The sequence below is a fragment of the Anser anser genome (assembly GCF_964211835.1).
Source record: "Anser anser genome assembly, chromosome: 26".
Classification (NCBI taxonomy): Eukaryota; Metazoa; Chordata; class Aves; order Anseriformes; family Anatidae; genus Anser; species Anser anser.
The window spans coordinates 4,648,416-4,672,326 of NC_139747.1; the positions used below are offsets into that span (position 1 = coordinate 4,648,416).

Sequence of the window (23,911 nt, forward strand, 5' to 3'; positions counted from 1 at the left end):
CATGCATCCGGGTGGTACCAGCTGATACCGTTGTGCATATTTATGTCTGCTCTCAGCTTTGGCAACTACATTATGTATTGGGTTACTCATTCATCTCCGTCCAACAGGCTGGGCTTAGCTGGGATGAAAGTTCCTGGTATAGCCAAATGTCTAACAAAGAGAATTTGGCTGGTGTTAGCCCTTGGGTTCGCCTTGGGCATTCCAGACATCCCATAGGGCTAAGTTCAGGGCTTCTGGCCACCTTAATCCTGTATGGATACATACTTTTGTTATTTTTCTCTTTTAATGTCTGATTTATTCGCTCCACCATTTTGAGGTGGGCGATAGGGAGTGTGTAGGTCCTGTTTGATCCCTGAGATTTTATAAAGTTGTTTCATGACTGGCCATAAAATGAGTCCCTCTGATTCGATCATTTGTGAGACTTCATATCTTGGCATTATATCATTTAACAGAGCCTTAGCTACCCCGTTTTACACTGGCCTTTCTTGCAGGGAAAGCTTCCACCCATCCAGACAATTGATCTGCTATTAGCAGTAGATTTTTTTAACCATTTTCTATTCTGTCTATCTGTAGTCTTTGAAAAGGGAATTAGGCCCACAGCCGCTCCCTAATTCACAGGAGGGTCTCAAAACCTCATTGAGAGGTTGGGCAGCTATTGGTTACTCTTTTGGCAGTTGCGTATGCTCCTGGTGCTGCCCAAACTTTTTTGCACGTGATTAGCAATGAGGGCAATGTTGTGGAGGTGTTCTCTGTTCCTTTGCATTTCAAGTGTGTGCTGTGAAAGTTCACCACCGCTGCTCCATGAGACTGCCCATGAAGACACCCCTATCACAAAACAGACAGAGCAAGCATGGTGTTCCTTGGGAACCATTCCTTGGAAGGGGTTAGTCCTGGACAGCGTCCCAAGCACAGCAGTGGCTCACTCAGTTGGCAGAGAGAAGCAGAAAAACTCACTTTGGAAACACAACATTGCCGTCCAGAGGGACCCGGACAGGCCTGAGAGGTGGGACCGTGTGAGGTTCAACGAGACCAAGCGCAAGGTGCTGCACTGGGTCAGGGCAATCCCAGCCATCAGCACAGGCTGGGGGGTGAGTGAATTGAGAGCAGCTCTGCTCAGAGCAGGACTCGGCGGGATCCTTGTGGATGGCAAACTCGACAATACTCCCCTTGTGTCCTGCTCTGGTGAGGCCACACCTCGAGTACTGTGCTCAGTTTTGGGCCCCTCAGTACAAGAAGGACATCGAGGCCCTGCAGCGTGTCCAGAGAAGGGCTACGAAGCTGGTGAAGGGCCTGGAGCACAAGTCCTGTGAGGAGCGGCTGGGGGAACTGGGGGTGTTTGGGCTGGAAAAGAGGAGGCTCAGGGCAGACCTCATTGCTCTCTGCAACTGCCTGAAAGGAAGGTGTGGGGAGCTGGGGGTCGGCCTCTTCTCACAGGTAACTGTGACAGGACAAGAGGGAATGGCCTCAAGTTGCGCCAGGGGAGGTTTAGGTTGGAAATGAGGAGACATTTCTTCTCAGAAAGAGCAGTCAGGCAGTGGAATGGGTTGCCCAGGGAGGTGGTGGTGAAGCCAGGGATAGAAGAACGGGGGCTTGCTTAATCGCATTAATGATTTCTAAATAAAACAATCGTAATTATTAAAGCCAGGAATGGAAGAATGGGGGCTTGCTTAATCACATTAAAAATAGATGTTGCTGAATGTCTTTGCTTACTACTGTGCAAATTAACTGAAACAAGGAGACTTGGGGCCCCTCATAAAGGATGGTTCCTGACAAAAATGGGGAACCTGTCTCAAAAAGCAGCTGAGACCGACCTTGTGGTTTGGACAAGAGCCAAGGAGCAGCTGAGTCTGCACAAAGGCAGGGGGTCAACTAGCGGTGATGAAGAAGAGTTATCAGCCGTCATCCCCACAACCCCCAGCGACCACCACCAGAAGGCACTGCGCAAGTGCAGACAGGAGGAGTTTATGGAAATGACTTCTTGGAACTAATTTTAATACGAAGCGGGGATAGGTTACGCATATGTATAGGTGTATTGGGAAAGTTCATGCATATGTAACTCTTTACTGCATATAACCAAGGCAAGTTGCTGCATTGGGGCGCGCATGCCTTTGGGAGCTATCCCGCATGCGCCCGGCGCCGAAATAAACCACATGCCTACTTTATAACTCATTTGCTTGGAGTTCCTCCACGAATCTGGAGTCGCCGTCCCTGGGGGTGTTCAAGGAAAGGTTGGACGTGGTGCCTAGGGACATGGTTTAGTGGGTGACGGTGGTAGGGGGACGGTTGGGCCAGATGATCCTGGAGGTCTTTTCCAGCCTTAATGATTCCCTGATTTGCCAGCACGTCCGCTTGCGGTCCAGAAAGCCAACCACAACCCGGGCTGCCCCAGGAGGAGCACGGGCAGCGGGCTGATGGGGGAAGGCTTTGGGGAAAACCTCATTGCACCCCGCCATGACCTAAAGGGGCCTCTGAGAGAGTCCTAGGGCAAGGGGGGCAGCTTTAAGCTCAGGCAGGGTAGGTCTACACCAGGAATCGGGACGGAAATCTCTCCTACGCGCGTGGCCAGGCCAGCGCAGCCCCCCTCCCTCGGGGCTCCCCAGCAGCAGGGGGCGCGCCGCGGACTACAACTCCCAGCGTGCCGCGGGGCGCTGCGCACGCGCCCTGCGCGCGGGGACGCGCTCGCCTGGTGCCCGCAGCGCCCCCTGCCGGCCGCCGCCGGGGGGAGGTGTAGGGCCCGGCCCCGAGGGGGGGGCTCCGGGCTCTGAGCGCCCCTGCAGGGATTTGGGGGCCCTCGGGCCAAGGCCACGTCCTGGGGCCGCTGGGTGCCGCTGGGGTGCTTTCTGCGGCAGCGAAGGAGCCCTCCTGCCGAGACTCCCCCTCCTCCAGCCCCAAACTTCGCTCAGGCAGGGCCCCCAGAGCCCAGGACTTGTGAACGTCCCCAGGGATGGGCAGCGCCGCCTCTGTAGGGCGCGGAACAAGGCTTACGAGGAGCGGCGGCGGGAGCCGTGGTTGTTTAGCTCGGAGAAAGGCTCAGGAGAGACCTTAGTGTGAATTACAGTGACCTTAAGGGAGGTTGGGGCGAGGTGGGGATCGGGCTCTGCTCCAGGGGACACGACGAGGGGAAATGGCCTCAAGTTGCACCAGGAGAGGTTTCGGTTGGATAGGAGGAGAAATGTCTTTCCCGAAAGGGTTGTGTGGCAGTGGGACGGGCTGCCCGGGGCAGCGGCTGAGCCACCATCCCTGGAGGTCTTCAGGAAACGTGGAGATGCAGAGCTTGGTAGCAAGCTTTAGCGGTGGGCTTGTCAGGACTGGGTTAAGGGTTGGACTGGATGATCCTAGAGATCCAAGATCCTAGAGGTCCTAGATCTCCAACCCGACCGATCCCATGGCTCCATGACGCTGCGCTGGTCCTTCGGAGCTCACCCCGGAGCTTGGCTCAGGCTGCTCGAGGCCCCAGCTGGAGGTGGCTGCAGCCAGACTGCAGCAGGGAGCTCCCCGGGGCCTGTTTATTCACCAGACTTCCAGTGGTGTGACTAGCAGCTTTCTTTTACGAATAGGACATGGTTTGGAAGTCTGTGCTGTTGTTGGTTTTAATGCAAAGAAGTAGGTCTAGTCTCCCAAGCACGGTGGCGTAAAATCCATCCGAAAGAAGAAATGAAAACGTCCGCTAGCTTCAGTGGGCGAGGGATGGAGCCTTGAATTTTGACTGGGTGGAGAAAAGCGGCCTCAGAGCTGGGCGCTGCGGAGCTGGCTGTACAATCACTAGAGGGCTCCCGGGCTCTTCGGCGGCATCGCCGGTATTCACACCCCTGGACTGGAACCGCCGTGGGATTTGCCTGCCTTGTTCCTGCTCTGCAAATAGCCCTTCCCTGCCCCGACTCTGGTGCCACCAGTGGCACCCGGGTGGTGCCCCGCAGGCTGCTGAGGCGGCTCCTGGCTCCCAGCCCCAGCATCCCTGCTGCAAGACTGCTCCTCGCCGCAGGTTTCTGTGGCCAGGGCAGAGAGTTCGTGGCGGCTCCTCTCGTGCTGGGTGGTGCGGGCACGGGATGGAGGCTCCGACCATCCTCTGCTTCCCCTGCGGGCGAAGCAGCAGTCGGTGACACCCCAAGACTTGCCACCGGGCTGCCCCCGGCCCGGGAACAGCGGGGAGGAGAGGGTGGGGTACAGGCAGGCAAAGAGAAAACCAGCTTCGGGGAGGAGGCTGCCAGGAAGGAGGCTTCTGCCTCCCCGCCTGGAGCAGGGACGGGATCACAGCAGCCCCGTGGCCGGGGACAGCAGCGCTGCCATGAGCATGTCCGGGATCCCACAGCTGGGGGGTGCCCCCCTGCTTTCCCCTGGCACAGGGCTGCCCTGGGCACCTCCAACACCGGTGTCTGGCAGCCCCCAGCTGGGGCCTGAAGCTTGTCTGGTGTTGGAAGGGGTGGCAGGGGGGCAAAGGAAGAGTTTGGGCAAGGACGGGCACGGGGACAGCGGGGGGGCCCAGCAGCAGCCCTTGGGGTGGCCACGCACATGTGGGTGTGGGTGTGCAGGGAGGGGAAGAGAGGAGCCCAATGGAAGGGATCTGAGCAGGTACGGTGGCAAGCAGAGTGTCTTTGCTCAGCGAGGGGAATGGAGGAGATGTAAGCATGCGGGGAGAGCGAGAAGGGATTCAGAGCATCCCAAGAAAGGAGGAGACGTGAGAGCTCCAGGCTGGAGAATAAATGGGATGTGAGCATGAAGGAACAGGACGCGGGTGCTCGGGGAGGAGAAGGGATGAGAGCAAGCAGGGCGGGCACTGGGGCATGCCCAAGGCTGGGAGGGCGGAGGGGTTGTGAGCTTGCCTGGAGGGCACGGTCTGCTTTGCATGTATGGGAGAGGGCACCAAGTCCGGGAAGACATGGCGAGGGCCGGGAGGCAAATTTAGAGACAGGTCACATGAAGGATGGGCCCACACCACCAAGGCGTTCCTTCCCTTGGCTGCTGAGCAGCTGGAGGCGGCTGTTTGGATTTGGGACTTCGCTGAGTGCCACGTGCTTGGACTGCCGTTTTAAAACAACCAGAGAAAAAACACCGTGGAGATATTTGAGAGCAGAAGGGGCAGAACTCGGCGGGGACCGACTGTCCCGTATGGCTCCGGGTGGCTGCCCAGGGTCCCGGCTGCGGGGCCGGGCTCTGCCGGTGCCTTGCCCTGGCAGAAGTCCCGGCACCGAGGGTTACTGCGTGCGTCACAGCGGGTGCTGGCCCCGAGCTCCTGGCTGGTGAAGGAGCTGGAGGCGCTCGGGTGGCCGTGTTGGGTCCCCTGGGGGGCAGCTGTCCCTGGCTGGGGAGAGCCTGGGGGAGAGGGTCGGCCCTGGAGATCAGCGGGGCACAGGGAGGGAAGGGCAGGGGGTCCTGCCAGAGGCAGGCTGACATCCCTGGGTCTTTAGAGACCACCTGAAACTCCCGTGCTGGCAATCTGGGCTTTCCTTTCAACCAGCCACGACCTCTGGCTGTTCCCCGCTGGCTCTTTTGGTCTTTCCAGATGGGCAGAAGGGGCCTGGAGCCGGGGGCTGCTTCACCAGGACGAGGAGAAAACGGGTCCCTGAGCTGGTCCAGGTGAAAGCCCGGCTGGGAGCAGCTCTGCAGAGCAGCTCAGCAGCACCGTGACCCCATTCAGTTCTGCTGGGCCACCCCAAGCGCATTTCGGGCACCTCTGCTCCCCAAGCCCGGGCATTTCTGCGAGCCCCTCGCTCCCCAGCTCCTCCTCCCTAATCGCCCTGTGATGTGGGAATGCCCCATGCCAGGAGGATTTCAGGGGAAAGCTCAGCAAATCACACCCAGCCGACGGACCGTGGCCTTGGAAAAGCAAAAACTACATCAGTGCCTCGAGCTCGGGATTTACAGACGCGCCGAATTTTACTGGGCAGGGACATGGAGCTGTGATTTCATACGTGAGACGGGCACGGTCTGGAACGGTGACTCGCAGGTAGCTCCCCAGCAGCTCTCTCTGCTCCAGTGCCTTAAGTGGCATTAACGTCCACGTTCGGGCATCTGTTTTATGTCCAGGGCTGCGCTCCTGGAGCAGGAGCCAGCGCCGCTGCAGGGCTGCGAACCCGGCGTGCTGGGTCTCACGGCCCCGCTGCTCAGGAAGGGGAGCTGTGGGGCAGAGCTGCTGCAGGTCCTGGGTACCCCCGCACGGCCCTGGCTGGACCCGCAGGCGCTGCCCTCCTCTTGCCCTGCTCGGCTGTCCCCGTGCTGCTGCGGAGCCGTCTGTCCTGGGCCATAACCTGGCGACGGAGCTGTGGTACAGCCACCGGTACGGGTGTCAGTACACCGACTTCGTGGGTTGTCTTAATTAAACACTACGGATTCCACCATTCCCTATTTTTACCCCCAGCACCAGCGTGGAAGTGGATTTAACCCCCGCTGTTAACTCCGTATCAGGGGTCCTGCGGTACCCGGGGAAGGTGAGTGCAGGCAGACGTGCCCGTTGCTCTCCGTTACCCCTTCCCCGACAGGTTCGGCATGTTGTGAGCCCGTTAGGGTGACTGGATGCGGCCACAAGCAACGCTGGCGCGTTCAGAGGGTGCAGGGGAGGTTGTCCTGGCCCAGCCCTGGTGGAGGCGACTTCAGCTAAACCAACGAGGTGACGTTCATCGGTTAAAATCTTGGGGTCAGCAGGGACTGGAGTCGACACTGGACACGGTGCCGTGCCCTGACCCCACGGCGCCGTTCCCAAAGCCTTGCTGACCAGGACCCTGCAGCCACACATCCCACGCTGTGGACCCTGAGCCCTCCACGGTTGCTCCGGGTGCTCAGGGGGTCACATCCCTGCCTCTACACCCTGCTCCACCCCGTGTCCAGGCAGGTCCCCCGCGAAGCCACCACACCTCGTCCCCACCCTCCGAATACGCTGACGGCAACGTAACGGTTTGGTGGAGGCCCGGAGAGGTGGGAGCGCATCTCCTCCCTCCGCGGGGCCGGGGATAGCCACGAGCCAAGCTGGGAGCAGCTCGATTTTGGGGGGACCTTCCTGCCTCAAAACCCAAGCCTGGCCCTCTCCCCCTCTGCAAGGAGCCCCCTCGGTCAGAGCCCCCCGGTACGGCCGCGTCCTGTCCCGGGGAGCCCGGAGCCGGACCCAGCGCTGGTGACGTGGGCTCAGCGGGGCCAAGCGGAGGGGAAGCATCACCTCGAGCTGCTGCAGCGCTTCTCCCAGCGCAGCCCAGGATGCCGGCGGCCTCCTTTGCTGCAAGGCACATCGCTCACGGTCAGCTTGGTGCCCACCAGGACCCCACGTCCTTCTCTGCAGAGCTGCTTCCCAGCCAGATCCAACCGAAATGACTCTGGGGCTGTTCCTCCCCGGGCGCGGGGCCTGGCGTCCCCCCCACGGAAGGTTAGGAGGTTCCTCACAGCCCATTTCTCCAGGCCGCCGTGGTTCCTCTGGATGGCAGCACAGCCCTCTGGTGCGTCAGCCGCTCCTCCCCATCCTCCGTCATCCGCAAAGCTGCTGAGGGTGCACCTGCCCCACGCCCAGGTCACCGACGAAGGCGTTGGACAATATTGGCCCCAGCACCGACCCTGGGGTGGGCCACTAGCGGCTGGCCTCCAGCCGCGCTTTGTGCCACTGACCCCGGCAGTCTGGGCAGTTTTCCTTCCACCTCGCTGCCCGCCTGCCTAACCAGCGCCTCGTCACTTCGTGTATGGGGATGTTATGGTCAGCAGCATCAAAAGCTTGCTAAAGCGGAGGGGAACAACAGCCACTGCCCTCCTCCTCCACCCTGCCAGCCACCTCACTGTGTGGGCTGCCAGGTCGGCTGAGCTCGGTGTCCCCGTTGGAAGTCCACGCTGACCACTCCTCGTCAGGTTTGTCCTCGCCTGGAAGAGTTTCCAGGAGGAAATGGGATCACGAGCCCCGGGTCCTGGCTCTCTGCGGCATCGCCCAGAGGCTCTCGCCTGTTTCCCCAGCAGACGCCCACCTGGGACAAAGGGGAGACCACGGGGGGGACAGGGATGGGGTCAGGGTGCGGGGTCATCCCCTGCCACCACGGGGGGAGGCCAGGAGGGGTGAGGGGACCCCAGCACCCAACCCCCCTCTCCCCCAAGCCCGCCCGGGGCTGCGGCGCAGCTCCATGCGCCCGGTGCTGCACGTGGCCGGGGACGCGGGGCCGGCAGGGACACGGGGCCAGCAGGGACACGAGCCGGACTCTGGCCCCATGACGCGGGGTCAGCGGGGCGGGGGCACCCAGGCCACTTCCCCCGGCAGGTGCCACCCGTGGCCCACGTCAGAGGTGGCCCCACAAGGTGACGGCTCAGCCCCGAGCCGCTGACCCGTGCCCCGGCCACGCACAAGCCAAGCACCGGACACGGGCGGGCTCCGTGCCAGCCCCCCGGGCGGACACCCCGGCTTCCTGCGCCGCGCTGACCCGCTGCCCCCGGCCGGCTCTGCCCGCTGGGCCGCGGTTCCTGCCGGGCAAGGGTCGCCCGGACAAGGGAAGGGCCGGGCAGCCGTGGGGCACCGGGCACGGCCTCGAGAGGGGCACCGGGCAACGGGGCTGCGTGCACGCGCGTGTCCTCGTGCGCGAGGGAGCAGGAGGCGTGCAACAGCGGCGTGCAAGGACGTGCGCACACACACACAGCCCCCCCGGGGCGGTGGGCGCAGAGCCCAGCACCCCACGGCAAAGCACCGGGGGGGGCGGTTTGGGTCCGGCCCCAGGCACCCCGGGGGGCTCCTTGGGGCGGCCACAGCCATCCCCGGGGGGAGGACACGGCGGACACCGCGCCGAGCCGGCGGTCCCGAGGCGGCCGGGGGCTGGTGCCCGGCGGGACCCGTGCACGGGAGCCTCACGGCGGTGCCGGGCGGAGCTGCGGCAAGCCCGGGGCTGTGCCCGGTGCCGCGCCCGGTGCGGGCCGGATCGCGCCGGGATCCCGGATCGGGCCCGGTACCGGGTCGGGGCCGCGCCGTACCGGGCCCGCGCGGCACCCACGTGGTGCCGGCGCGCGCTGCCCACGCGCCCACGCAGGGGCGCGCCAAAGCCGCGGGCGGGCCCGGGCCGTTGAGCGGCCGCCGTCCAATAGCGGCTCGGCCCCGCCCACCCGGCGGCCGGCGGGCGAATGGGAGCGCCGGGAGGCCGCGGGCGTCACGGGGGGGGGCGGGAGGCGCGGCGGTCACGTGGCCTCGGCGGCTATAAATAGGCGGGCGGGCGGCGGCGCTGGGGGAGGCGGCGGAGCGGGGCCGAGCCGATCGCGTCCCGAGCCCGCGTCCGGTGCCCGCGTCCCGGCCCCATCCCGGCCCCTTCGGCGCTGTTGGTGAGCGGGGAGGGGGCGGGCGGGAGGGACGGACGGACGGACGGACGGACCGGAGCCGGAGGGTTTGGGAGGCATCGGGAGGATCTTGGGGGGAGGGGGGGGGTTTCGGGGTGGTTTCGGGGTTTTTCGGGGCGGGAGCGGCCGTTGGGGCCGCGCGGTGCCGCCCGCTCAGCGCCCGCTGTCCGCAGGATGAAGAGCCCGCCCGCCCGCCCGCCCTCGCCATGGAGCCCGGCCCGGCCCTGACCGCCCGCAGCCGCCCCACAGCCGCCGCCGCCGGCGCCCTATAGCAGCAGCCCCGCGTCCCGCCCGCAGCCTATTTAATTTTGTACCGTTATTTATTGTAGCACCTCCGTACCTCACGCTCTGTTTACATCCCCCCCCCCCCCCCGGTTCCCGAGCCCCCCGGCCGTCCCCAAACCACTCGCAGCAGCCATGGATTCGGTCCCCACCGGCGTCACGGCGCTGGCGGAGAGCGGCGCGGTCCCGGCTCCGCTGACGGGCTTCCTCTGGATGCTGGTGCTGGGCTTCGTCATCGCCTTCGTCCTGGCCTTCTCCGTGGGCGCCAACGACGTGGCCAACTCCTTCGGGACCGCGGTTGGCTCGGGCGTGGTGACGCTCCGGCAGGCGTGCGTCTTGGCCAGCATCTTCGAGACGGTGGGCTCCGTCCTCCTGGGGGCCAAGGTCAGCGAGACCATCCGCAAGGGGCTGATCGACGTGGAGATGTACAACTCCACGCAGGAGCTGCTCATGGCCGGCTCCATCAGCGCCATGTTCGGTGAGTGCCCCCGCGCGCCGCGCCGTGCCGCACTGCCCCACGCCGATGGCTCCGTTCCCCTTACCAGCCTTGTTCTCGCCCTTCAGGATCGGCCGTGTGGCAGCTTGTGGCTTCGTTCTTGAAGCTTCCCATTTCGGGTACCCATTGTATCGTTGGAGCAACGATTGGCTTCTCCTTGGTGGCCAAAGGGCAGGAAGGTGTCAAGTGGTCTGAGCTGCTAAAAATCGGTAAGCGAGGCGATGGCTCCAGGCACGGCGCGGCCACCTCCGTGTGCGGCACCAGCACGCGCTGCCACCCTGCGTGCCCAGGGCTTCCCCTCCCAGCGGTGTGGTTCTAATCACACCTCTTCTCTCCTAGTGTTGTCCTGGTTCATCTCGCCCCTCCTGTCTGGCACCATGTCTGCTATCCTGTTCTTCCTTGTCCGTAGGTTCATTCTTCGTAAGGTAAGGATGGTCCAGCTGTGTGTTGTGACAGCCCGGGGCTGCTGGGGGCTCCCAGCGTGCCCGTCAGCGTGTCTGGGTGGCTTATGTGCATCAGAAGTCATGCAGGTGCATGGGTTTGGATGTGTGCTTGTGGCGAGCCTTGAGCGGGCACCCGTCCAGGAGGAGCTGAAGGGACCTAGGGGAAGACGAGAGCTGCACTTGTTCTGTGAAGTGGAGCCCAGGAGATAAGGAGGCTTCGCTTACCTCCTCCAAAACATCTGGGCTGGCAGTGTCCCCTGCCTGGCTGGAGCAGAACCAGCTGCAGCTTCCAAGTAGCAAAGCAGCCTGGAATTGATAAGATCAGAGCTTCTTGTCAGGATTTTCCTTGACTCGTGGTGCGAGGGTGAGCCATGCTGCAGATGAAGGCAATGACTGACAGCGATGGCTTTGTTTTGAAGCTGGGAGGGACAGAATTGTTCCTGGTGCTGTGGAAACTGTGCTTTCCCCCGGGAGAGGCTGGCTGGGCAGCCCACACCTTCAGGCGGTTCTGTATCACTGTGAAGCAGAGCAGTTTCTGCTGGTTTTATTCTTCTGAAGCTGGGCAGGGTTCTTGCGCCTCTCTAGGTGCTGCTGTACACCGAGAGGCACGACTTGTGGCCGTGCCAATTTGCACTTCCTTCAGCTTGTGTGATCTGCTCTGGCATTAGCCTACAAAGGAACTGCCGCTTCCCGTACGTAGGAGCAGCGTTTCCATCCCAAGCCACCTGCGAGCAGCAGGTCTAAAGCTGCTTCGGGGGGTGCAGGGGCAGTGCTTGGGGCAGCGCACCCTGAGAACGGCACCCAGGGAACCCTGGTGTCCTCTTCCTGGTCACCGTGTGTGCAGTGCCTGGCCTGGGAGCCAAAGTCCAAGCTTGGGGGTGAAACCTGCAGCTGAAGCTCCTCGGGCAAATTGTTCCAGGTTCTTCTCTGCCTTAAAACTGTGCCAGGTGGCAGCAGCCTCCTGGTGGGGCCGCGAGGCTCCAGGGGCTCTGTGGCTGGGCTCGAGAACAAACTTTCCCCGTCTGAAGGGTGTGGAAGTCCAGGAAATGGGAATTGGCACCCCAAATGTTGGAAATGGGGGTGGCAGCTTTAATTGTCACCTTTTGGAGGTGACAAACCTCTGTGAAGCACGCGACGCTGCCGGTGAGGGACATCCAGCCAGCCGTCCAGGGGAGCCAACTCCAGCATTGTTGTGTAATCAGTTTGTTCTGCGCATTTGAGTTTAATGACTTAAATGAGTTTAGGGCTGGGATCTAACTACTTCTGCTTCAAGAGATGTTAAGATCGTATCGCTGCTGTTTTCTGCCTGGCAACCCTTTAAAACAATCCGGCGTCACTGCTGTCGGAGTAACCTTGCATAACTGGCCTTTGAGAGCTGTTGCCCCTCGTGCCGCCCGTTGTCGAGCGGCTCTGGCACGGAACCGGCTGCTTGCGGCCCCTCGCCGCGGTCGGCAGCGCTCCGTGCGCTTGCATCAGCACGGGACCGGGATTGCCGGGCAGCGGCGGAGATTAAGAGCTCCTGCTGCTGGGGCGAGGGCCTCTCTGCACAGGTATGAGGCCGAATAAGCTGCTTGTGGGTGGTGGACTTCCTTGTGCAGCCCGAGTCAGCTGGAGAGAGGCGAAACCTTTGTCTGGCAGATGGTTTTGTCTGAAAGCACCCGGTCAGGTGAAAAATCCTGGGAGGCTGGAGCCTGAGGAAGGGCTGCAAGAGCCTGCGTGTGTGTGCAGGGGGTGCCAGGGGCCCCGAGGTGCCCCCCGGTTGGTGCGAGTGGAGCACAGCGGGGAGGCTTCCTGCAGCTCCTGGTTCTGGCTGGGGGCACGTTGCAGGGCCGAAGGCGAGGGGAGCCTCGCGATGGGGCTGGGGGTGGCCACTCCTCTGCTGCACAGCCCCAGTGGTGCTGGGCTCTGGGTTCCTGCAGCTCCCGACCTTGTCTTGCAGGCGGACCCCGTCCCCAACGGCTTGCGAGCTCTGCCCGTCTTCTATGCCTGTACCGTGGGGATCAACCTCTTCTCCATCATGTATACCGGCGCGCCCTGTAAGTACACGTCTGAATACTTGAACCTGAATTTTGGAATTCTTTACAAAGCCTCCATTAAATGCACGATTTACCCCTTTTTGCTTTTCAGGGCTGAATTCTCCTAGAAGGCGGCTGGCCTGTGCCGGTTACAGAAGGCGGCAGGCTAGCGTGCGCTGAGTTCTGTACTAGATAGTTCCCAGCCAGAGGCCTGCCCAAACTAAACCCCCACAGACCTTTCTCCTTAGACTCCCCGGCACTGGCAGATAACGCGACTTCCCCTTCCTTCTCTAACCTGTGCTAAACTCAGGTACCAGCTGCTGCCGGGAGGCTCCTTGGGCTCCCCGCTCTCCGGTAGTGAGGCTAGGAGCAGGGCCGGAGGCCGGGCGTGGAGCCCGTGGCCTCTCTGTTCACCTGGGCCCTAAGAATAAACTAATTATCCCCGAGACTTCCTGGCGAGAAGAGCTGGCGCACTGCAGCTGGCACCTGTACTGAGAAGAGGAGTTCGTGCTGCAGTTTGAAAGCCCTTTGGGAACACCAAATTGAAATGTTTGTTTGGCTGTTGTGTAGGGGGGACAGAGCCGGGCAGGACGGGAAAGGCACGGCCCCGTCGCCCGCCCGCTTGGCACGGGCGTAATGAGCGGTGTACCCGCAGAGCCGAAAGGCAGGCTGGTGGGGAAAAACACCAAATCATAACTTCCATCAGTCAGAGTAACTCGGCGTGAGCTGTTTTCAGTCTGAGTGGGTTTCCTGTTGTGGAACAGTGGAAGAGGTCATTGGAGGCTGGAGGCTGACAGGAGGCAGAGCTTTTTGAGGCTTTTGAGGGTTTTCTCTGTAAACAGTGCCTGGAAGGCTCGTGAGGGCCATCAGCTCCCTCCCCTTGGTGTGCCCGGTGTGGTGCCCAGCCCGGCAGGCACGGGTGAGGAAGAGGAGGAGGCCGGGAGCCCCAGGGCTGAGAGGCACCGAGGCTTGCCGAGCAGCAGCGCTGCTCCGGGTCTGTTCGCAGCTCGGCCTCCCCAGGTGGATTCGTGTTCAGCCCGAGCGCCTGGCTGGAGGAGGGGGCGAAGCCTCGTGCTGCTCCCTGCGGGGTTTGTAGCCCTTGGCGAGCCAGGTCGTTGGAGGCTGCCCTGGGCTCGCAGGCTAACGGAGCGCGTTACGGTGGTGTGGGCGCTGCCGGTGCGCGGGGAGCGGAGGGCTGCTGGCTGCAGCAGGACGCGCAGGAGCTGAGCCATCACGAGCACTCCGTCTCCTGACGGGTTGCAGCAGACTGTGAGGTGTAAGCGCCCGCTAAAAGTCACGCTGCGTGTGGGAGAGCTTGGAACTGGGTCACTTAAACACCTTGGGTGCCTCTCGGAAGGTTTCAGGCACTCGCGTGGCAGAGAAATCACCTTGGGAGAGGTGCTGGGGGCAGCCCGGCTCTCCGGTGGGAGCAGCCGAGGTCCTGCCTTTGCTCTCCGCCCGGCTTCCCAGCCCGGCGTGCCAGGGGAGGCAGCGCTGCCTGCTGCGGCAGCCTGGCTGCGTTTTTCTGTGACATTGCAGCAAGGCAGGACACGGGGCTGTGCGTGGCGGCAGCCGAGCCGGCTGCGAGTGTTCCTGCTGGCGCTCAGGCAGAACGCACGCCGGGCGCTAATCGGGTTTGGCTGCGGGAGGGAGGAGGGAGAGTGTCTGAGCATGTGAAAGAGATTAGCTTTTGGTGGGGGAGACTGTACCCTGGTGGGGCTCCACGTGTGCTAAGCTCTTGGTTTCCGTGTGGTCAGCAGTGGATTTCCCATTAAATTGGAAGCTCGCTGGCCGGCCAGCCCGGGCGTTGCGGGTGGAGGAGCTCCGCACGCCCAAGCGCAAAGTCGTACACGGAGGGGGCTGTGGCCCTGGGGTTTTCAAGATCCGTTGTTTTATTTCCTAGTGCTGGGCTTTGACAAACTTCCTCTCTGGGGTATCCTCCTAATTTCGGCGGGGAGTGCTGTTGTCTGTGCTCTCGTCGTCTGGTTCTTTGTATGTCCGAGAATGAAGAAGAAAATCGAACGTAAGTACCCGCTTCTTTGTGATCCTCTGGGGAAGGGCGCGCTTACTAACAAACTTCCTTTCGCAGCGGGGAGACCTCATTAGCCCCGGGGCTGTTATTAGCAGGGATCCTTAGCTGCAGTTATCGCTTAAGCTGCTCTGCCAGCCCTGAGTCACCGGGTGCATCTCACCAAGCCGTGGGCTGGGCCCTGCGTGCTCCTCGCCACCAGCAGCAGCACCTGGGGGCTGCCGAGGCCCCAAAAAAACCCTCAGAGCAGCGTTTTGCTGTCTGGCAGCTGCTGGGCAGGGCAATCCCGAGCTGTGCTTGGTGCTGCAGCTTGGGGCAGGAGGCAGCGAGGCTGTCAGCTGGCGTAACCTTTAATCCCGGGCATACCTGGTGATCAATCTTTGGCCCGGCAGCTGCAGATAGCAAGTCAGAGCTGCGTAATCTTATGAAATCCTTTCCCCGTGGCTGAAATGTCTGTTGAAAGGCATCCAGAACAGCAGTCCCGGCACCTTTCTAACAGCGCAGGCAGCTCTGAGCTGTGCGGGGTCTCGTACACGAGCTCTGCGTGCAGTCAGCTTCCTCATTTGATGTAGGTGAGGGGATAGCGAGTGTCCTTGTCAGGCTGGCGTAGCTGGGGTGTGACTAACAGCTTTATGGCTGCCCTTGAAGTGCTTCCAGCTGCTGGAGCTTTGCGCAGCTCCTCCCTGCCTTCAGCTGCTGTGTGCGGGGCTGGGGGCTGGGGGGGGCTTGGTGCCAGGGTGGGCGGCAGTGGTGGAGGTGTCCGGATGTGCCAAGCTCCTGTTTCCAGCCGCTGTTAGCAAGGTTCCCAGCAGGGACAGCCTCAGCTTCCTGGGCTTGGTGAGGCACTGGCTTGGCTCCCCTCGGAGCAGGAAACCAAGCTGCCCGGGGAAGCTGGAGGCTGCTCCTGGCAAGCCGGGCTGTTTGGGTTCGCAGCCCAGCAGCAGGAGCTGGAGCCGGGCCCCCGGCAGCGGGGAGAGGACGGAGAAGTTCAGGGGGGCCCTGGGGGAGAAGCTGGGCCCCGTCTGGGTGCTCCCCTCGGCTTCAGGAGCCGCACTGCCCGGGGGTGCTGGCAGCAGGGGAGGGGGCACAGACTGAGACAAACACGGCTTGTTTGTTGGAAGAGGAATCTCTGCCCTCGGAATAACCAGCAACAGCCCCGTAATGGTGCTCACCACACCCGGTGTGGGTGTGCGAGGGCTAAAAATAGGAGATGAGCTGGCTTGTGACAGTCTGGCTGCTGAGCGTTGGGCAAGGTGTGACTGGTGAGCATTGGGGTGGGAGGGGGCAGCTACCAAAGTTCAGCGCTGGGGAGGCAGAAGCCAATTTGTCTGCCATAAATCTGAGCCTTGAGGGGTGCGGGCTTGCCCCGCAGGCAGCAGGGCAGGTGTGGTTCTGGCAGCGAGCAGGGGCCTTATGGCATCTGCTTCTCTTGGCAGGAGAGATTAAATCAAGTCCTTCTGAAAGCCCCCTGATGGAGAAGAACAGCAGCCTGAAGGAAGACCACGAGGAGCCCAAGGTGCCTCTGGGCGATGGTCCGGGCAATGCCAAGAGCCCCATAGCCGAGGCGGTGTCGCCTGCGCCGCACCGGGTGGCTGTGGAGGAGAGGACGGTGTCCTTCAACCTGGGGGACTTGGAGGAGGCCCCAGAGCATGAGAGGCTCCCGAGCGTCGACCTGAAGGAGACCAACGTTGACAGTGGTGAGCACTGGAGGGTGGCGGGGGGGGGTGCTGGAGTCTGTGGGTCCCTGGGCGCTAATTCCCCCCCCCTTTTCCCTCAGCAGGAGCTGTGCAGCTGCCCAACGGCAACCTCGTTCAGTTCAACCAGGCCGTGAGCCACCACATGAGCTCCAGCGGGCAGTACCAGTACCACACCGTGCACAAGGACTCCGGCCTCTACAAGGAGCTGCTGCATAAACTGCACCTTGCCAAAATGGGGGACTGCATGGGGGACTCGGGGGACAAGCCCCTGCGCCGCAACAACAGTTACACGTCCTACACCATGGCCATCTGTGGCATGCCCCTGGACTCTTTCCGGGCCAGGGAGGGGGAGTCCAAGGGCGAGGAGATGGAGAAGCTGACCTGGCCCGCGGCGGACACCAAGAAGAGGGTGCGCATGGACAGCTACACCAGCTACTGCAACGCGGTGGCGGACACGCACCCCGCCGCTGACGTGGATCTGAACGCTGCCCAGGTGGAGATGGGCATCGGCGACAGGAAGGGCAGCAGCAGCTCCCTGGAGGAATGGCACGACCAGGACAAGCCCGAGGTGTCCCTCCTCTTCCAGTTCCTGCAGATCCTCACCGCCTGCTTTGGCTCTTTTGCTCACGGTGGCAATGATGTCAGGTCAGTGGGGCTGGCCAGCCAGCTCACCCCTTCTGCTGGCTCTGCGGGGCGGGCGCTGCCCTGCTCAGCTGGCGTGCTAGCTAAGGGTTGCCTTCCTCTTGCAGCAATGCCATCGGCCCTCTGGTTGCGCTCTACCTTGTCTATCAGACGGGCGACGTGGCTACGAAAGTGGCGACTCCCATCTGGCTGCTGCTGTACGGCGGCGCGGGGATTTGCATCGGTTTGTGGGTGTGGGGACGGAGAGTCATCCAGACGATGGGCAAGGACCTGACTCCCATCACACCGTCAAGGTAAGGCAGGGGTGGAACCGCGACCTGCTCCCAGAGCCCTGCACGAGGCGAGAAGGGCTCTTCTAACATCCCTCTAGTGCTTTACCTGGGACACGCGTGGCCCTGTAATGTCTCCCTGCCTGCTGACCCCTGCTGCAGGGGCTGTGCTCCAGCCTGCTGCCCTGGGGGGGTCGGTCCCAGGCATGGAGCTGGTCCCGCTGTGCAGTATCTGCCTGGGCCCTGTGGGGGGAGCAGCCCCCAGCTATGGCTGGGGCCAAATCGTCGTCATGGTCCGGGGGGCACAGGGGTCCTGGTGCCAGCCCCGTGCCGCATTCCCACACCTTTTGTGTCCACAGTGGCTTCAGCATCGAGCTGGCGTCTGCCCTGACCGTGGTGATCGCCTCCAATGTGGGCCTCCCCATCAGCACCACCCACTGCAAGGTAAGGATGAGCCTGGCCTCATCTGGATCCTGTTGCTAATGGGGGACGGGCTGCTGCTGAGCCCCCAAAACAGAGCTGTGTCCCTCTGGGATGAGGGAGCTGGTGGTGGTGAGGGGCTTGTGCCGGATCCCCCTGCTGGGGAAGCAATGTGGGGATGGGACCGGGGGCTCTGGGTGCGGACAGGGGGCTGTGGGCTCAGCGTCTGGGGCAGCCCCATGGCGAGGACTGCGCTGAGACGGGGCCGGCTCCTCGGCAGGTGGGCTCGGTGGTCTCCGTGGGCTGGCTGCGCTCCAGGAAGGCGGTGGACTGGCACCTCTTCCGCAACATCTTCATGGCCTGGTTCGTCACTGTGCCTATCTCGGGCCTCATCAGCGCTGCCATCATGGCCGTCTTCAAGTACGCTGTCCTGGGAGTGTGAGGCGTCCGCTGCTGCCCGTGGCCCCGGGCCCCTCGCCGCTCGCGCTGTGCCTGCTTTCCGCTGCCGACTGCGAGGGAGCCGGGCGTGCTTCCCCGGCGCCTCCCGGCGTGCTGTAGGCCTGTCCTCGTCCACGGGGTCCCCTCCGTTCTGCCTAGTGTTGTCACTGAAGTATCTTTTTTTTTTTTAATGGTTTTGGCGCTAAGTTTTTAGAAGGGGCGTGCAGCCGTGAGCCTGTGCCTGCCCTAGGTGTGGCTGTCCCACTGCTCTGTAGCTTTAGATTAGCAGTGAGATGGGAGGCCACTTTATTTTTTTATTTCTCATGACTTAATTCAGATCCCGTTGCAGTGATTCCTCCTCAGAAGGAGGACCGGTCGGTGCTGCTGGTCCTCGCCCCGGGCTGGGGGCCGCGGGCTGCGCTGTGCTCAGCTTTGCCTCCATCTGCAGTGGTGATGCTGCCCCGTGTCCCCGTGTGGCTGGGGGGCAGCCCTGGGGCCCCCCCACACCCCAGCCCTTGCTCACTGCTGCTACCTCGGACTCAATAAAGAATTCCTTCGTATGCCAGTGCTGTGCCTCTATTTCTTTTGGGGGGGGGTGGTTCTCTGGGGCTGGGGGTGCTTTCCCCCCTATTTCACAGGGCTGTCCCCCCACACCCTGGGTGTGAGCGGGGCCTGTGGCCCTTGATAAGGGCCCCACGTGGCCCCCGCTGTCATGGGACGTGGCGGGGGCTTATCGCAGCCCCGCACCTGGGGCTGACCCCAAATCGTCCCTGGTTTCACTGGGGCTCACGGCCAAGCCTGGCACCAGCCCCTGGGGGGCTGATGTTGGGGCTGGGGGTGCGCGGTGCCCCCCGCTCCCAGCCCCGGGGGTCCGGGCCCCACGCTGCTTGGGGCCTGGGGGGTTTGGGGTGCACTTCCCCAGGGGTCCCCCCGTTTGGGGCCGGGGGGGGAGAGGCCGGGGGCGGTGCGGGGCCGGGCCTTGACCCCCGGTTAATGATTGCCCGGGGGCACCGGGCTGCCCGCAGCCTCCTGGCGCCGTCGGGGCCGCGGCCGTGGGAGGGCGCCGCTGCCTCGGGGCCGGGGGGGAACCGGGGGCCGGGCCGGGGCCGGGCCGGGGCCGCGGGGCAGGGGCGGGGCGCGGGGCCCCGTTAAAACGGCGGCGGCCGGAGGCGGCCGGAGGCGGCGGTGATGGGCAGCGAGGGCGAGCGGGGCCCGGGGCAGGGAGACCCCCGGGCGCTGCGGAGGGACTGCCAGCACCGGTGGGGCTGGGGGGGTAACGGGGGTGTGGGGGGGCTGGAGGGGCTGGGGGAGGATTTGGGGGGGCAAAGCTGGGGGTAGGGGCAGCGGGGATGGGGGGCCCCATGCACTCGTGGTGAGGCCGTGCGAGGGGCCAGCCAAACGGGGGGCTCCATGCCCTGCGCCCCCAGCCCCCTGCGGCTCCCTTTCCAGCTGAAAAGCCCTTTTTTCCTACTGAAAAGCCCCTTTTTTTTCTGATGAAAAGCCCCTTTTTCTGCTCTGATAACTCTCCGTGGGGCCCCTTGGCTGGGGAAGGGACCGGGCACCTGCTGCGGGGGTCTGTGCCCCCCCCGCTGCGCTCCAACCCCCCCCCAGCGCTGAGCCCCGGTCGCCCCCAGGATCTTCGTGAACCGCAGCCTGGCGCTGGAGAAGATCAAGTGCTTCGGCTTCGACATGGACTACACCTTGGCCAGTGCGTGGGGCAAAGAGGGGGGGACAGAGACAGATTTTGGGGTGCTGCCCCCCCCCCTCAACCCGCACCCACGCCGCCCCCCTGCCCGCTGCAGTGTACAAGTCCCCCGACTACGAGGAGCTGGCCTTCCAGCTGCTGCTGGAGCACCTCGTCTCCATCGGGTACCCCCACGAGATCCTCGCCTACAAGTACGACCCCACCTTCCCCACCCGGTGAGTGCCGGCGGGCTTCGGGGGCGGGACCGGGGGGGACACGCGTGTGGCAGGGGCGCCGGGACCCCCCCCCAGTCCCACGCCGCGCTCACGGGGCTCCGTGCCGCAGGGGGCTGGTGTTCGACGCCCTGTACGGGAACCTGCTGAAGGTGGACTCGCACGGGAACCTGCTGGTCTGCGCCCACGGCTTCCGCTTCCTCAAGGGGTGAGTTCTGGGTTCGGGGGGGGGGTCGCAGGGGTCCCTCGGCGTCCAGGCGGTGAGGTTTTGGGTTGCGGCTGGAGGGGCAGGATGCGGCCGGGTGCCCCCCACACACACACACAGCGCTCAGCGGCTCCGTGCCCCCTCCCCAGGGCCGAAATCCTCCACTACTACCCCAACAAGTTCATCCAGCGGGACGACATGAAGCGCTTCCACATCCTCAACACCCTCTTCAACCTCACGGGTGAGTGACCCCCCACACACCCCCACCCCCCCCCGAGCCCTCCCCGTGGCGCTGCCCCCACTCACGGCCCCTTTCCCCGGCAGAGACCTACCTCTACGCCTGCCTCGTGGACTTCTTCACCAACTGCTCCAGATACATCAAGTAAGAGGGAAATGGGGGGGTGGGGGCAGGACGTGGCACCCCCCCAGTGGCAGCCTGGGTGAGGAGGGGGTCTCAGGGGGTCTCCCGTCACCTTCACACTCCATTTTTCCCCCCAATTGCAGCTGCGACACCGGCTACAAGCACGGGAACCTCTTCATGTCCTTCCGCAGCATGTTCCAGGACGTGCGCGAGGCCATGGACCAAGTCCACCTCTCGGTGGGTGCCGCGGGCAGGGTTCGGGGACCCCGTGCGTGGGGGGACCCCACGGCCACGGCTTCACCCCCAGAAGGTTTTTGGGAACGCGGGGGGGACGAATGCCTGTATCCTGGCACCGTGCTGAGCCCTCACCACCCGTCCCCTCTGCAGGGCTGCCTGAAGGAGAAGACGCTGGAGAACCTGGAGAAATACGTGGTGAAAGACGTGAGTGTCTGTGAGCACCCCCACCCCAAAGCCAGGTCCCCCCGTGGCCCCCCCCCCGGCCCCCAATGCCCTGACTCTGCCCTCGCCAGCCCCGCGTGCCCCTGCTGCTGAGCCGCATGAAGGAAGTGGGGAAGGTCTTCCTGGCCACCAACAGCGACTACAACTACACCGACGTGAGTAGCAGCACCCTCACGTCTATGGGGGGGGGGGGCACAGACCACAGCCCTCCCCCCCCCATCTGCCCTCCTGAGGGATGGTGGCGGTGACCCCGGCTGTCGTTGCAGGCCATCATGTCCTACCTGTTCGACTTCAGTGACGGGGACAAGGTGAGGCTGTGCTGGGGGTGCTTTTGGCAGCCCCCCCGCCATCCGTGACCCCCTCTCGTCACCCCTACCCCCACCCCGTACCCTGCTCCCCGGCAGGCCGAGACCCCGCAGCGCCCCTGGCGCTCCTACTTCGACCTCATCGTGGTGGACACCCGCAAGCCGCTCTTCTTCGCCGAGGGCACCGTCCTGCGCCAAGTCAACACGGTGGGGACCCGGCCGCCGCGTGCCACCCTCCTGCCGCCGAACCCCTCGCACCGCGCGGGCACAGCCCGGTGGTTTCGGCGCAGGTGACGGCTCCACCACGGGGCCCCCTTTGCCCACAGGACACGGGGAAGCTGCGCATCGGGACGTACACCGGCCCCCTCCAGCACTGCACCGTCTACTCCGGCGGTGAGTGCCCGGCCGGGCTGCGCGGTGGCGCGGGGACGCGGCAGCGCCGTGCCCTGACGTGTGGCTGGCGCAGGCTCCTCGGACGTGGTGTGCGACCTGCTGGGCGTGAAGGGCAAAGACATCCTGTACATGGGGGACCACATCTTCGGGGACATCCTCAAGTCCAAGAAGCGGCAGGGCTGGCGCACCTTCCTGGTGGTGCCCGAGCTGGCCCGCGAGCTGCAGGTGTGGACGGAGAAGAGCGGTGAGCGGGGCTTGGCTGTGGCCCGGGACCTCCAACCCCCCTCGGTGACAAAAGCAGACCCGGGGACAGCCGAGCAGGGCGGGACGTGTCCCAGCACCCTGCGGTGGCCGTGCCGGGGCCGGGGCCTGTGCTGAGCTGGGCCCTTTGCTATTGCAGAGCTGTTTGAGGAGCTGCGCAGCCTGGACCTCTTCCTGGCGGAGTTGTACCAGTGAGTGGGCACGGGGGGGCTGTGGGTGGGGCACCACGGCGTGCAGGGACCTGGAGGAGACACTGGAGGACCCTCGGGTGAGCTGTGAGACCCCCGCTCAGGGCTTCACTCCCACCGCAGGCACCTGGACAGCGGCAGCAGCGAGCGCCCAGACATCAGCTCCATCAAGCGTCGGATCCAGGTGACGCCCGGGGCCCCCATCCCCGGTTGTGCCCCCGCATCCAGCACCCCAGCGCGGGGCACCGGGTGCCCTGACCGTCCCGCTGTGCCCGCAGAAAGTCACGCACGAGATGGACATGTGCTACGGGAAGATGGGCAGCCTCTTCCGCTGCGGCTCGCGCCAGACCCTCTTCGCCAACCAGCTGATGCGCTACGCGGACCTCTACGCCGCCTCCTTCGTCAACTTCCTCTACTATCCCTTCAGCTACCTCTTCCGGGCGCCCTCCGTCCTGGTACGCAGCTCCTGCCCCCATGCCGTGCCTCAGTTTCCCTCCCTGCCTTGAGGGGGCTCTGGCGGACCCCAGCCCATCGGGTGCTGGGCGCCAGCCCCTCTCGCCACCCCTCTCCCCGCTGCAGATGGCCCACGAGTCGACGGTGGAGCACGGCCCCGTGGACGCCGGGGAGGTGGGCAAGTCCTGGTGCTGCAGCTGGCCCAGCACCCGCACCCCGATGACGGTTGGGTCCTGTGCCCACTGAGCCCCCCCCCCCCCCCTCTGTCTCAGGTCACAGGGGTCCCCCGGGACTCCAGCGGGGAGGAAGAGGAGGAGGAGGAGGAAGAGGATGGCGAGGCCTGAGCCCGCAGCAGCACCGCTGGCCGCCGATCCGGTGGGTGCCAGCCCCCCGAGGGCATTCAGTGAGCCCAGAGGACCAAAGCCGCCTGCAGGACGATCAGTGGCCCCGTCCTGTCCCCGCACAGCGGTGCCCTTCTCCTCTCTTCTGGTTTCACCCTTTATTTATAAAAGGTTCTTTAACTCCTGGCTAAGCTTTATTGGTGTCATAGAGTGGCAGAGACATAAAATCAGTTATGAGGAAAACCTTTGCCCCAGAGCTTGGGAGATGGGAGCAAAGCACGACTCCCAGATCCTAATCCAGCAGCTGGGACTGTGCAGGCCCCTGGGCAGGGGGCGACAGCCCCGAGCCAGCCCCCTCGCTGCCAGCAGGGCCACATCCTGCACCAGGACCTCCAGATACGGCACCTCAGCCATCGAGGCTTCCCAATAAAGATGCTGAGCAAAGCCAGCAGCAGCTGTGGTGAGACGGGAAGACGGCGGATGGGGCTCTGCCCCGTGCTTTATGGCAGCAGCACCGTTTCACCCCTCTCACAGTAGGGAAACGGGGCCGTGCTGCCAGAAGGGTCCTGAGCGCACCAACAGGGCCCGGCTGCACCCCCCTGGCCTCCCCCAACCCCTGCCACGCATGGAGCTCAGGCCTGGCAAACCCAAAGGACCCCCAAAAGGAGGCAGACCACCGTCTGTGTATGATAGCTGCCTCCATGGGGGGGCCTGTGCCCAAGCTTCTGCGATCCCTTGGACACCCCAGGACCTCCAACTTCTCCTGGGGGCCAGAGCACGGCACGAGTCTGGCATGGTTGGTGCCACCACGTGCGGCTCCACATGTCCAGGACAGGGTCTGTGCATGCCTCCTGGTGGGGAGGTGTCGGCCAGGTGGGGCACTGGAGCAAAGCCCTGGGGTCACCACCTCCTGAAGCACCAGGAGATGCTGGAGCATTGCAGGGACCCAACGATGTCCTACAGCACTAACCCCAGGGCGTGCATCGGAGCAGAGCCAAGGGCAGCCCCAAGGGCACGG

General features: G+C 63.8%; 2 protein-coding genes across 4 annotated transcripts; both read left to right on the forward strand.

The window, feature by feature from the left end:
• The first annotated feature begins 9,167 nt into the window (after positions 1 to 9,167).
• SLC20A1 (solute carrier family 20 member 1) lies at positions 9,168 to 18,570 on the forward strand. 2 transcript variants are annotated; one of them, XM_083811822.1, is made up of 11 exons: positions 9,168 to 9,264; positions 9,453 to 10,039; positions 10,126 to 10,266; positions 10,397 to 10,482; positions 12,440 to 12,536; positions 14,419 to 14,538; positions 15,981 to 16,241; positions 16,325 to 16,886; positions 16,991 to 17,176; positions 17,512 to 17,596; positions 17,853 to 18,570. In XM_083811822.1, exons 2-11 carry the CDS (start codon positions 9,697 to 9,699, stop codon positions 18,012 to 18,014), a joined length of 2,043 nt encoding a protein of 680 aa, XP_083667948.1. In that variant the 5' UTR covers positions 9,168 to 9,264; positions 9,453 to 9,696; the 3' UTR covers positions 18,015 to 18,570. The 2 variants fall into 2 exon arrangements, with proteins under 2 accessions (XP_083667948.1, XP_083667947.1); XM_083811821.1 differs by having other exon boundaries at positions 9,171 to 9,264; positions 16,322 to 16,886.
• Positions 18,571 to 19,129: 559 nt separating this feature from the next.
• LOC310886788 (cytosolic purine 5'-nucleotidase-like) lies at positions 19,130 to 23,079 on the forward strand. Of its 2 annotated transcripts, none has more exons than XM_083811826.1 (18): positions 19,130 to 19,269; positions 19,645 to 19,718; positions 19,813 to 19,930; positions 20,040 to 20,135; positions 20,282 to 20,373; positions 20,457 to 20,514; positions 20,637 to 20,730; positions 20,881 to 20,934; positions 21,024 to 21,107; positions 21,219 to 21,260; positions 21,357 to 21,464; positions 21,584 to 21,650; positions 21,724 to 21,894; positions 22,051 to 22,102; positions 22,223 to 22,283; positions 22,378 to 22,554; positions 22,679 to 22,726; positions 22,825 to 23,079. In XM_083811826.1, exons 1-18 carry the CDS (start codon positions 19,199 to 19,201, stop codon positions 22,894 to 22,896), a joined length of 1,539 nt encoding a protein of 512 aa, XP_083667952.1. In that variant the 5' UTR covers positions 19,130 to 19,198; the 3' UTR covers positions 22,897 to 23,079. The 2 variants fall into 2 exon arrangements, with proteins under 2 accessions (XP_083667952.1, XP_083667951.1); XM_083811825.1 differs by having other exon boundaries at positions 20,457 to 20,511; positions 20,628 to 20,730.
• The last annotated feature ends 832 nt before the right edge of the window (positions 23,080 to 23,911 follow it).